Below are 14,471 nucleotides of genomic sequence, written 5' to 3' on the forward strand. Positions count from 1 at the left end.
CAACATATTTGAAAGCGTTTTTTTTTTCAATTATCTATTGAAGATTTTACGAAGAAGAAAAACTCAGCTTTAGCAAAGGCGGATCAAAATGGGAACGAAGACGGAAGAGTTCCATGTGTTTAAAACTGGACAAACAGGGAAAACGTTTCGCCAACTTTTTCGTGTTGTTCTTTCATTTAAAAAAAAATCGCGGAATAAATATTTATACCAACAAAAGATTACTTTTCTGATCTGAAGGTTAGTTAGTTCAAAAGGTCAACCCCTCCCCTCCGCATCATTTTTAGAAACATTTGGTTGATTGTTAAGAAATCACTGAAGCATGAATGGAGTGGCCCCCTCTTATGCAGTAAATACCTCTCCCCTCCCCCTTTATTAAAATATCTGGATCCGCCACTGAGAATTAACAAGATAAATGATGACTACTCCGGTTACAGCATGTAAAACAACACGTAAACAGTTTACAGGTAAAATAAAGGTAAAAATAATTAGTAGCAACTTAACATGTACATTAATGTGTATTGTTATATTCACAAATCTAACAGCATATTGTTTGTAACATCTGTATATTGATTAAGACTTTTCTAGATTTACCGCTCGTACTTTCTACGAATTTTCATACATTAAATCTTTAATCAAATCGGATTTGTTCAATTTGTTGAAAGTTGAAACATTGCGTTTACGTGACAATCAGTGGAAAAGTTTTGTGACGTTGCACTATATTAATTTTTTCTTATAAAGAAAGTTTGGACGTGTAAAAGTGACTTATTATGAAGTGACAAAAAAAGACAGTTTACCCGTTTAAACTGAAACTAACGAATTCATTAGTTTGTTTATGCTTATAGTGATACTACAAACAGTGTTAATATTTCAAGTGCATTGATTTAATAATTCGCTTGGACTGCTCGAAATAACAAACGGAAAGTTGTATATTTCATACCTATACTTAAATAAGCATACTAAATGGAAATGTTCTTTTTTACATTATTTTATATACTATTCACAAATGTACGTTGTGAACTATTTACATCGCTTGCTACCATGGAACATGGATTGAAAGCAGAACAAAATATGGCTGATAAAATCAGAGAATATATTACCAAAGAAAAAGAAAGACTGCAGACATTACAAAGGCAAGTATACTGAAATAAAAACAGTATAGAAAGAATAATTATAAACAATTGCAACAGATTATTTGTTAATCATGGAATATGTTTAATATGACCTTCGTTGCTTATATGGGGCATCGGTGATAGAATGTTTGTTCTAAGGAGTCGAACTACTTTATTACTAGCATTTTACAACTGAGGTAGTCACAGTAAGATCGAATCCAGGACGTGCCAGGTGCGCTCGAATCAAATCTTAATTGATTAGGATTGGCAGATTTCCTTCCTTAGGTCGTTTTTTCTCTCTCCGTGTACTTCAGCTTCCTCCACAAACATTAAATGACCGTCGCAAAATAGCACAATAGTGCAAAAAGTGGCGTTAAAACTAACCAATTAATCAATCATGCTGTTCCTTGAAGGATGTTTGGGGTCAACAGAATAATGAACACCAATACTTCAGAAAATGGTCCATAAAAGTAAAGAATAGAGAAAAACAGATTCATTTTTGGCAGATTTATAAAGAACAGAGAAAAAGGGCCTAAAGTTAACGCAATCTAATTTAAATATAGATCTCTGATTTCGTTATACTACGTTACTACATGCAATCTAAGATCTATATTTTAATTAGATTGAAGTTAACGATAACTGGGTAGTGAAGAATCACCATCCATACCCTCTTGAATAAATCAGATCAATTTAAATACTTTATTTAATGTCACTTCTCAATGTTAATCATTATGTTAGCCTCAGTCTGTAAATTTCAGTATGCATCGCCTCATTGTAAGTCAAACAGTAACCATTGCATTTGATATATGAGTACATGCACCACAGAGTGCACTGTGTTGATTAATGGGGACAATTTTATCTGAAATTATGTCTTTTTTCCCTATATCAGCTCTTTAATGATTGTGTAAGGTTAAAGGCTTTAAAAAAATATTAAGGATTCGAGTCAGCTGATTCGAGTATTATTGTTGAAAAAAATGCACATCTGGTGTTGCAAAACTAATATCTAATTCTATTAGCATAAACTAATATTCATGATCTGTTCATATCTAAGAAATTATTTATTCAAATCGCAATTGACGACCATAACTTTTATATTACTTGTATATCATATGAATTCTTAAAACATGCATGTGTATAATGATAAGTTATCAAAGGTACCAGGATAAAATGTTGACTGTCTGTAAACCACCAATACACAGGAAGAGTTTAGTAAGAGTGACAGAGAGAAGACAAAACAAGACATACCAGCAATAGTTTTATAATTATCTCTTATAATGCTTGACGCATATTTTCAGTATGATATATTATCTTTTTCTTTATAATTGTGTGTAGTATTTATGATTCAATTTAGTGAAACAATAGGGTCGGGGTAGAAGGTGAAGCTACACTTTCGGTAGTTTGTTTTTGAATTGGATGAAAAATGCGAACCATAAAATGCATTAGGCTAACCATTGTGTATATGATGAAACTGCTGTTATAAATTCTTGCCCCAACTGCACTTTCAGTGCCGGATCCGGGAGGACGTAGAAGTCCCTACTCCCTTCCCCCATTAGATTCCTGTTGTAATTTAGCAAATACAATAACACGTAACTGTGATTGGCATACGACTGTTTACAGAAAAGTTTACCCCGCAAAGAGCTTTTCCAATTTCCCATACATTTCCATTTATTCAGAATTTCTGTTTACATTGTTATTTCTGTGTTGTGGTTAGTCTATTCCTATTATATAAATTAATTACAAGACTAGGAAATGAGGATCATGTAAATAAAAAAGTTTACATGTATATCTGAATGCTAGTCTACGTTATATCATGTGAGTGTCAGTCAGACTACACTTAACTTGTAATGGATGTACGGGCGCATGCAATTAGCAGTGCACTTTTTTGATTGATGGTAGAAGATTTATAGGAAAAGATGTACTTCTGAATATAGTATAACACTACATTTTCTTGATCTGTAAAAGTCTATTATAGTCGATAGTGTTTAACCAAATGAGTATATGCTTATTAAGCCAAAACTCGGAAGGACTGGAAAAGGGGGGGGGGGTATTTTTTTCATGTGTGCAACGGCTTAATGGTGTAGGTTTTAGAAAGTCTAAAATAGAAAAAAAAAAATATACCCCTACAAGGCAATCTTATGAAAATCTAGAAATCTGAATGTTTAACGAGACTTTCAAACATTAAATGAAATACATGTACATATACTAGTTATTTAGTTTGAAATAGAAACATTCAACGTGTATAAATATGTGTATAATTTGTTGATGAATTAACCGTACACGAATAATTGTGATATAACAAGCACATTAAACTGTTTCGAAATTTGTTTCTATTTTTCTTCCCCTCGCTCGCTTGAAAAATTAAAACAGTTATGTTTATATACGCAGAAAAAAATATATAAAAAAACCTGACATAACCTTATTGTGAACCAATACAGTTCACCTGTAAGCAAAGTTTGTCGATTAGGTATGCAATATGTTTCACATTTTCCCTTAACGTGAACTTGTCACAAAGTTTACTATATTTATTTACCTATGATGATCTGTCGAGATTAATGATGCTAGCTCTACATGTATACAACCCAGTGTTTATATATAAACGAGTCTAAATTGAAAACTACGTTCAAACCTATGACTGCGTTGGATAAAAACCGCAGTTTTTATACGTGTGCATGTCAAACAAATTTCGTTGTAGAAGGGTCTAAAAACAGCACAAACAACATTTTCCAAAAGACCAAAAGAGTGAAAAAGTATATTTAAACAAAACGCATTTGACTAACAGGTCGAACAACTGATGTTCTTTAACCCTGCTGACTGCCATTGGCGATTGCCAAATAAAATTGATCACAATTATATATATATATATAAAAGTAAAACAACTCATGACTTTACAGGTTTTTTTGTGAGGTGAAAGGAAATTAATTCGAGCACAATAAACATTACTGAGAGGATTAAGCAATTGTGAATTCAGACGGGGACGGAGCCGCCCAATCCCATTTTTTTATTATACAAAATCTATATTTACAGCTAAATTTGCCTCAAAATAAGCCTTCTAAATAATTCACGAGCTGTTTATCTGTAAAAGTCTATGATAGTCGATAGTGTTTAACCAAGGGAGTATATGCTTATTAAGCCAAACTCGGAGGGACTGGAGGAAGAGGGGTGTTTTGTCATTTGTGCAACCGATCGTGTGACGGCTGTATTCAGACGGGGACGGAGGCGCCCATTCCTATTCTCTTCCTAACATCAAATCATAGATAAGCGCCTATGAAGAACTATAACACTTCTTAATAATTACAAAAACCTGTAATTTGTCAATAATCACAAAATTTCCTGTCATCTTACACATGCTACATGTTTCATATTTGTTTTTGCTAGACAAACTAAATAAAGCAATAAAAACTGCGAAAAACAATATGTAAAGTTAATTCTGGCGTAACCGTATTAGCTTAGTGTTGTCAACTGGACGGAAGACTTAAAGCAAAACAACATATTTTGTTTCACATGGCACGAATCAAATGAAACAGCATTGAACAAACTTACGATAAGGACTCAATCGATAGAATAAAACAGACTTGTAAGTGACAAATTTCTTCAAACAAAGAAAATTAAGCATTGAAAAGCGGAACGAGTCGAAAAGACAACAAACCGACCAAAAAGCAGAAAACAGCCAAAGATCACCAATCGGTCATCAACACAGTGAGAATTTGTTGACTTAAGACTTTTTTCGCTTTCTCAATTTCTTCTGTATTGCATGTAGTTTGGTGCAATCTGATTCATCACTTATTCATTCTGACATATAACACTATAAACCATGATGTTGAATTGATTTTAAAAGTAGATCAAACGTTTTGGGCATATTAATATATCCACGTGCACATATCATTATTAAAACGATCAATATCTTAACATTATATTATATTAATAGTTTGGGGATCTGGTTTGGGGTCTTTATTTCTGCATTCTGAAATTTGTAGTTTTTTTTAGCTTTTGATTACTTGGCCGTTTGTATAGTGATTATTTGAATAACACAACAACTATTTCATGATTATTGGATTATCTTGGAGTGGTTTTTTTCTATAATCAGTATGTGATTATATTGTCGAAAGTGTGATTACTTGGACAACCCAATGAGGGGCCTCATTTTGTATACAAACATCTAGTTCTCTATTCTTTATAAATTGTTCCTGTTATTCTCTCTCTATATATAAAAGAAGATAGTTTATATTTCAGCACCCCTTTATTCTCTATTCTTTATTTTATTGTTTGGTCTATTTTTATATTTTTTATTTTATTGTTTGGTCTATTTTTGTATTCTTCATTTATTGTTTGGTCCATTTTTGTATTCTTCATTTATTGTTTGGTCTATTTTTGTATTCTTCATTTTATTGTTTGGTCCATTTTTGTATTCTGTATTTTTTTGCCTTTATTTCTGTACATTTCGCCCATTATTCTTTATTCTGTAAACTCATCGACAACTTCAGTTATGAGATCTTATTAGCATTAGCATACGGTGGATAGGTTCACCATGAAAGTATTGATATTATACGACATAGTCATAGCAAGGATTTGTATAATATTACTATACAAATTCTTGGTCATAGTTATACATAGGTATAAGTACAATAATTATAATAGATTGATAGTTGAAGTAATATGCTGAATTATCTATCCACACGTCACCGCTAGCTGGGTTTGAAGTTTGAGGTACATGTAACGAATGCAACATTAAATACACTGTAATACCCTGCACATTACTATTTTCTTACCACTTAGTTAGCGGTGTTATTACAATAGTTAGCGTTCTCATATCAATTGTTGTGGATCTTGGTTTCGTTATCATTTGATATAATAGATATATGCAAGCCCACTTTTCCACAACTCAACACTAACCATAAAAAAAACAAGAAAAAGACAACTTAAAACCGTGTATAACCCGGAAAAAGCAAGTTTTAATCGCAAATGACAGCGGCCAAAAGGCATTTCAGATATTAACATAATAATCGATAAATTTGGTTTGGAGCATAGATCGTGTGAGAGTTTTGAAATATGAAATACGATATGTTTATCCTGTTGCCTTTGTTTAACTGCTCAAGTTCAATTATGCTTCTCAATTTGATTTTCTTTTGAGAACTTGGTGCCGATTGTATATCTTTGATGTTTGTCGTTGAAGTTCTTTTCTGTACTCGGTGGTGATTTCGAGTTTGACCATTGTATGTTGTTAAAGACCGTGCAATGTCTATAGGATGCATTTGTTTTAAATTTTTAATTTCATAATTAATTTGGAAGGTTACTGTCACAACAACGTTCTCCACAACTCACTTGGCTCTATTTAGGTTAAGATATTAAAATATTATTCGATAAGAACCGATTGTTATAAAGAACAACAAGAGTTATTTAAGAATTGAATGCTTCTTTTTGTAACTTCATTTGGGTGTAAAAGCGTTGACCGAAGTACATTTTGTATGAAGCGCGTACTTATAATTACAGTTTTTAGCTAAGATCATGAAAACACGAATTTCATCATTTTTTTTATTTGATTCAACTGTGCAATTTATTGTGTGACCTCGTGCTATCATGAATGATAAGTTTTATTGAGTAATGCAATTGCATAAGGAATAATACGTGATGTACAGTTAGCCAATCATAATAACGTAGTAAACGTACTGTATATAATGAAACATACATATAATGTTATTATAATCATATAAATTTAGTAAAAATATGTTGTATCAAATGGTCATTGCATAATTGAAATACCAAAGCCACGAGTAGCTGTAATATTTGAAAATCATTCACCACTCCATTCTAGAAAATAGTATAGTTGAAATTATTATTAGTAAGTGAGTAATTGGACAATTTGTGGACAAACAACTGCTTGGGTGGGATAAACGATTGCCTTGAGTGTACAATCCCTCATCACGTGCATGAGTAACTCTATATGCTAATTTTGATTGGACAAAATCTTTTCAGTCGTCTGCTTCTAAAGATTACGTATAACTGTCCCCAGCTGTTACATAATCCACTTATATTGCCATTTCGAAATAAAAACCAGTATTGCATGCTTAAGATGTTTGTACATTTTTAAGAATAAATCACACATTTCTTTTATTTCAACGATAAATTATATTAATGCATACATTTACCATATTAAACTACAATAATGATTCATACATATAAGGTATGTTGCAACAAAAAATATATGACTTTCTTGTAGCAGGTTTTGTGCTGCATGTTTTCAATTCAAATATATCGAGCGTACTAGACTGTCAATTCTTATTGCTTTTAATCAATCTTTCGTTTTGGTACTCAGTTTATCAAGATGATGGAATGAAACACATCATACACAAATAGTTATCAAAGGTACAAGGATTATAATTTAATACGCCAGACGAGCGTTTCGCCTACATAAGACGCTCAGATCAAAACAGTTAAAAAGCCAAACAAATACAAAGTTGAAGAGCATTGAAGACCGAAAATTCTAAAAAGTTGTGCCAAATACGGCTAAGGTAATCTACTCCTGGGGGTAAACACAGTTGCTCATTGATAAATAGAGATCATACAAATCCCGATACAAAACTACATTATGATCAAGCCAAAGGAGATTTTAGTTCCAACTATTAAACATTTAATTGTTCTAATATTTTACCTCAAACATTCATAGGAAGAAACTTAACATTTTATCTCACAACCCTTAAAATGTATAAACATTTTCTCGTGAAATATATCAACCGTCATTGCAACAGATGAAAGGAATATAACGTCTGGAAAAAGTGTTTTCTCCCATTCCTATACATCAAAGGACTTTCGTTAGATTTTTTGAACATCTTCGAAATCTTCTATCTTGTATACCGGTTTTAAAATTCATTTAACATTCAATTTACAAACTTAGTGTCTAAACTTCTGTTTCATTTCAGATTAGCCGATTCCTTTGATGAACACAGCCGGCTAGGTTTAAAGAATCCAAATGCTTACCTAGGAAATCCTATAAATGCATTTTTATTTGTTAAAAAGTTTACAATTGATTGGGAAAAAAACGTTGAGGAGTCAATAAAACACAAACAGACACAAGGTATTTATCAGTATTGTCATGTAAGCAAGATGTTTCGCTAGCCATAAAACCAGGTTCAGCCCACCATTATTTCCTAAAATGTCCTGTACCAAGTCAGGAATATGACAGTGTATCAAATAGTATGTTTCCATGTATGATATCTACATTTAAATCATGATGACTAAAAAATGTTTTGTAAATATTTTCCTTTACATATTTTCATGTATATCATTCCATCTAAATCTGTAACATGTTCAGTATTTAAATTTTTGAAATCCCAAAATAAAAGGACAATGCTGAAATGATGATAAAATCAACATACATTTAAAGACGAAATGATGTCAGCAAATAAATTTACGAACCGAAGCTTGACCCGAGTTGCCTCCCTTCTTTCTGCACACGAAAGGGTCGACTGTTTTGTCCTCAAATTAGATTTTGTATTTTAATAAGTCTACAATTTTTAAATGAATACCATGTTGTTATAGTTTATTGATTGTAATAAAGTTCAACTAATGACATTCACAATAGCAAACAGATGACGTTGAGAAAGCAGACATTATTAAAATATTTCTGATTTATAAACACATTACATAGATGGACCAACTCGCGGCCCATGCATATGAATGAACAATGCCAATCGGTAGCTATTTAATCTTGAACTGTATGCTTAAAGGCATGTTAAAAAAATTAAGAAATTTGATCGACAATTTTGTGTATTTAATTCTTTTTTCAGAGTTGATACTTTTTTTTGTTAAGTTTCTCTATATATACCAACACCGTTGTCTAATCTGAACTATTCTGTCCCCAGAGATTCTTTTTAAAATGTTTTACTGTTTTACTTTACCTTTATTTTTTTATGGGGATGGATATGAGCATTATATAAAAAGACCTAAACGATGGTTTTGATGGTGTTTCTCTATTTTGTTAATTTGAATTTCTTTGGGTTTTTTTTACCCATTATTTTTGTTTCCTTTGATTTTGCCTTTTTTACTTGCCCTTTATACTGCACGTTTTCAGTATTATCTACTCTGTAAACCCCACCAAGATCCCTATAAATGCCATGAACATTTCATCTTTGTCAATTGTTCTAGATATTAATTATGTCCGTCTAAATATTTTGCTCAATATTGAAGGCCGTACGATAACTTGTAATTGCTAACACTGTGTATCATCGCCACCGGAAATTGGGTACTAACGAAGCGGAGAGAAACAGAAAAAAATAAACAAGTTAAGAATTCATTCAATTTAAAGAATTTCCACTCATTTGATGAGGGTGCCGCTTAAGAAATGATTTTCTGATATATAATTTTTAAATTATTAGGCCGATAAGTACAAAATAAATACAAGATTTTGTGTAATACTCCAAAACTTGCCACTTAGTACCGGAAAATTTTTTCATTATTTTTCCAGACACGATTTTAGATTATTATAGTTTGGCATCATATTTACTGAAATTTGTTGTCAAAAAGATGCATTTTAAAGAATATAGACCATAAAAAATAAAGTCGAGGGTACTGCAACTTGCTCGTGTTGACAAATTTACTGTATGGCAACTTGTTTTCAACTGTATGGCAACTTGCTAATTTTAGAATAGTTATTTACCGCGTCCTTTCAAAGAAAATAAAGTATTAAGTTCAAATATCTCAGGTGGGGGTCCTTTTTATATTAAACTGTTTGTGTCCTTTTCAAGGTTTAAATTTTTTTAAACTGTTATTTGACTGATAAATTTTAAAACTGTTTTCGACCCACTGTCTGTAATGTTTTGTTAAAATTTGCAATGATGTTAACTGTTTATTTGAAATTGAGATTCTTGTTATCTGTTACTTTATACTTAAAGTGTTCACTGTTTTTTATATTATTTTCTCTGTTAACTGATCTTAACTGTTATTTACAAGAATCACATTAAAATTTGCTGGCCATCGCTTACTTAACGTTGCTTCCGCAAAGGAGTGACATTAACAGCATAATTATATGTAACTGTACATGTCTTTAAAAAAATCTTCAGTGAGTATAGTAAATCCTTGATTAAATTGAGAATGGAAATGTCAAAGAAACAGAAGCTCGACCAAATAGAAGAAACAACCCAACGCAGCGAGAAAATTATGTACTAGGGTGAGTGTCAAGTCACAGATAGGAAAAAAAACTAAGAATTGACACTCATAATTTTAAACACCCTCTTTCCTCTTTCCCTTCCTTCCTAATAAATAAGGCTTAATATTTGAGCTATGCATGTGTATATTTATGGAAAGAGAATCGTCCATAGATTTGATTTCCAATAGTAATAATGGTGAAATATAATCTCTTTTTTTGTGTAACTATGGCAACAATGAGCAATTATTTGATACCAAATATTGCAAAATAGGGGGTTGAACATGTCACAAAGATCTGAAAAATTTGGTCCAAAGGAAAATTTCAATCAATAAGAGTGATACCTTTCCTAATACCATAGACATATATCTATCAAGAGGTAAAAAAATCATATGCATTTCTGCTGGTTTTTTCCATGAAATTGAATTGAAAAGATCGAGCGTCGAATCATGGTTGAAAAAAAATACAAAATTTTCAAAATGTATGGCGGTACGGATAGGAACGCTTGGACGGTCAAATTGAACCATGGCTTATAAAAAAATGCTAAAAATAATCTAAATGTTCATATAAACCCACTAGGAAGGCTATATTATTATTCAACTATCTAAAAATCAATTCAATTGTACAAAAACGTTCATATTTAGAAAATTCACCATGGCTCGAATCTAAACTTGTATGGTATACCTGAAGCTGTCTCCTAAGTGAGCAATCAATTAACTACAAAAGGGGTTCGAAGTTCAATGTTTGTTTCTTGAAACATATAAATGAACCCAAATTTAAAAAATGAAATAAATACAAGACTTTATAGCAAAGGTTACGGACTCAAGTTGGGTCATGCAGGTACAACAAATGCGGCAGTGTTAAGCATGTTTAAAGATATCTCATGCCCCTCTTTATACGTCCAACCAATGTAGTTATTTCTGGCTTCTATTTGTAATGTATCCAAAACGTTAAAGGGAAAGGCCACTTCTTATCCAGCTTAAACCCTGGTCAGTCCTATGACGAAAATAATTCACATGTATATGGAATGTTTGATAAGTTATATCGACCCAGAGTACCTGGACGGAATTGTGAAAAATAAAGCACCTTTTCAATTTGCAATTCGTAAAATAACTGAACAGTGTGGCCTGGTAGAAGAGGCCGAAAAAAATAGGAATTGGTTCTTAAATTGAAATCAAATTTGCTAGTCTAAGAAATTCAGAATGGATCTAAAGATAGGCCAAGGCTTCTTTATATCAGCTCAGATGGAGATGAAAGAGTGCTTCAACTTATGACACCTTACATGTTACTTTCTGATTTACCACTGGTTTTAATGATTTAAAATAAAAATCAGTAAACCTTCGTAATTCCTTTCAATAAAATCATGTAAGCAATGAGTCGTATGAATACCCTGACTGCGATGTAACTATACTTTATAAAAGCCCCCGCCATTAAAAAAATGTTCGCGCCCATAGTATTCACTCATTCTATCTGTTTGTTACACTTTCCTACGTCATGACAATAACCCAAGTTTTCTACGATTGATTGACACAAAACATTTACTCAACAATATACATAACCAGAAGAAGCCTCCCTTTTGGTGTTTGAAGCATTTTCGATTATTCGGTTTTTCCATCCGTTCAATTGTCTGTCCATGTGTCATTAAAATTGCTGTTAACTCTTATCAGCATTTAAAATTTGTTGTTATCTGTTTTTGCCAAAATCGAGGTGTTGTTAACATGTTAACAGACCCACTAACCCCCCCCCCCCCCCCCCCCCCCCCCCCCCCATCTAACTATGCATTAGATAAAATGCAGTAGATAGAAACAGACAAAACAATTATTTCGAAATGCAATTCACGATTTGTTTCTCCTTACTTTCGATGAAAACAAAGTATTTTCTTAATTCAAAGTTTATTTTTATAAATGAGTCTTTTCAGAAATTAAATAACTAAACAATTTTATGTGTCTGTCCGAATTCTCGATCCTGTGGATAAATTGTTTTGTTATGAGTTAGGCCTTCAGTCGCTTTCTTGTTGAGTCCTTCCACATTTTTCGTTCGGTGCTTTGTATAGCCGACTATAATGGACGAGTTTTCGTTGTTGAAGGCTGTACGATAGCATATAATTGCTTACATACAGTTTATTTGATCCTGATGGATAGTTATCGTATTTGCTATCATACCACATCTTAACTGTTTTTATCTTAAAAAAAAATAGCACCAACAAAAGATGAATGGACGGTTTATTTTATTGAACTTACAAAATGTCACTCTAACAACAAATAAGACAACATTTACAGTCGTAAGTAGTATAACGATATATATATTAATGTATTTAGGATATGATATGGTTGAAAAAAAAAACTTTTTTTACAAAATCGAAAAGCGGAAGGCAACGAGGCCTCCTGAATTGAATTAACGGCATATATTTATAATATTTGATAAGTAAGACATTTTGTATGTTTGTGAGCCTGTAAAGCTTTGATATCAACAAAATATCGTCACTCGATATTATCTAAACAGTGATTAATTTCCTCTTAAAATTATAATATATTGCAAGACGCCGTACAGACAAAAGTTGTTATTTTGCAATTCGCCGTGCAACAAACAAACAGTGTTTTTGTCCATATTCTTTAAAAAACGTCTGTTTGACAACAAATTTCATTAAATATGATGCCACACTATAATATTCTATAATCGTGTCTGGAAAAATAATGAAAAACAGTTCAATATCTTGAGAATGGGGCTACAGAGGACGATAGACCTCGAAATTTTCCGGTACTAAGTGGCAAGTTTTGGAGTATTACACAAAATCTTGTATTCATTTTGTACTTATCGGCCTAATAATTAAAAGAATTATATATCAGAAAATCGTTTTTTAAGCGGCACCCTCATCAAATGAGTGGAAATGCTTTAAATTGAACGAATTCCTAACTTGTTTACTTTTTTTTTCTATTTCTCTTCGCTTCGTTAGTATCCAATTTCCGGTGGCGATGATACACAGTGGCTAACCTTGTGCTTCATCTCAGCTTGAGAGTTGTTTCATTTTCAAACATACCCGAATTAGTTGCCGATTATATCTTGTTGCTCGGTGTGACCCAAGGCTCCGTGTTGAAGGCCATATATTGACCTATAATGGTTTCCTTTATAAATTGTTATTTGGATGGAGAGTTGTCTCATTGGCACTCATACCATATCTTCCTATATCTACTCACCTTTTTATTTTTCTATTGACTTTCAGTTACAACAGAATTTAATACTCAGCTAGATAGATTGCGGATAAAATTGCCAGATGAAGAAGATCTTACTGGATCCGTTCAAGCTATACTACGATTACAAGACATGTATGATATTCCTGCTAAACAGATAGCAGAGGGATCTATAGGCGGCTTAAATACTGGAGAACTTAATGGTAGGTTATTACTTATAAAACACATGATATCACCTCTACACTACGATTTCAAGACATGTATGATATTCCTACTTAGAAGATAGCAGATGGATCCATAGGCGGCATGAATACAGTAGAGCTCACTGGTAGGTTATAACTTATAGAACACATGATATCGCCTTCAATAGGCAGCTTAAATACTGGAGAACCTAATGGTAGGTTTTACTTATAGAACATATGATATCGCCCCCAATACTGCAATTACAATACATGTATGATATTCCTGCTAAAGAAATAGCAGAGGGGTCAATAGGCGGCTTAAATACTGTAGAACCTAATGCTAGGTAATTATTACTTATATCTAGTAACATAGGATATCAACCATATACTGCTGTTACAAGACATGCACGATATTCCTCCTAAAGAGATAGCAGAAGGATCAATATGTGGCATAACTACTAGAGAGCTCACTGATAGGTAGTTACTTATAGAACACATGGTATAACCCCATTACTGATAGTACAAGACATGTATGATATTCCTGCTAATGAGATAGCAGAGGGATCTATAGGCGACTGAAATGCAGGAGAGCTTACTGGTATGTAACTACTCACAAGACACCTACGATCAATTCGATATTTGGTGAGGGTTCGTGTCTTTTATTTTTGTTGTATGTTATATAATGTTGTTTGTCTTTTTTCTAATGTATTTTCTAACCTTTGTGTTGTCAGTTTATTTTCAACTTATGATTTTGAATGTCACTTTTGGTATCTTTTTCTTTTTGATTTTAAATTGTAATATTTAATTACAGTTATATTATTTAAGTCAGACTTAGAAGATTCATTGTAGAGAGGAA

General features: G+C 32.3%; 1 protein-coding gene across 1 annotated transcript in view; it reads left to right on the top strand.

Moving 5' to 3' along the window:
- Positions 1–508: 508 nt before the first annotated feature.
- The window catches only part of LOC134699268 (prolyl 4-hydroxylase subunit alpha-1-like), a 31,426-nt gene continuing 17,463 nt past the window's right edge, over positions 509–14,471 (top strand). The window contains exons 1-3 of the mRNA XM_063560874.1: positions 509–1,130; positions 8,024–8,178; positions 13,466–13,636. Of these exons, the coding sequence (XP_063416944.1) occupies positions 961–1,130; positions 8,024–8,178; positions 13,466–13,636 (496 nt within the window). The 5' untranslated portion in view covers positions 509–960. The remainder of the gene's footprint in view (positions 1,131–8,023; positions 8,179–13,465; positions 13,637–14,471) is intronic.

This window comes from Mytilus trossulus, unplaced genomic scaffold, assembly GCF_036588685.1.
Source record: "Mytilus trossulus isolate FHL-02 unplaced genomic scaffold, PNRI_Mtr1.1.1.hap1 h1tg000050l__unscaffolded, whole genome shotgun sequence".
Lineage (NCBI taxonomy): Eukaryota > Metazoa > Mollusca > Bivalvia > Mytilida > Mytilidae > Mytilus > Mytilus trossulus.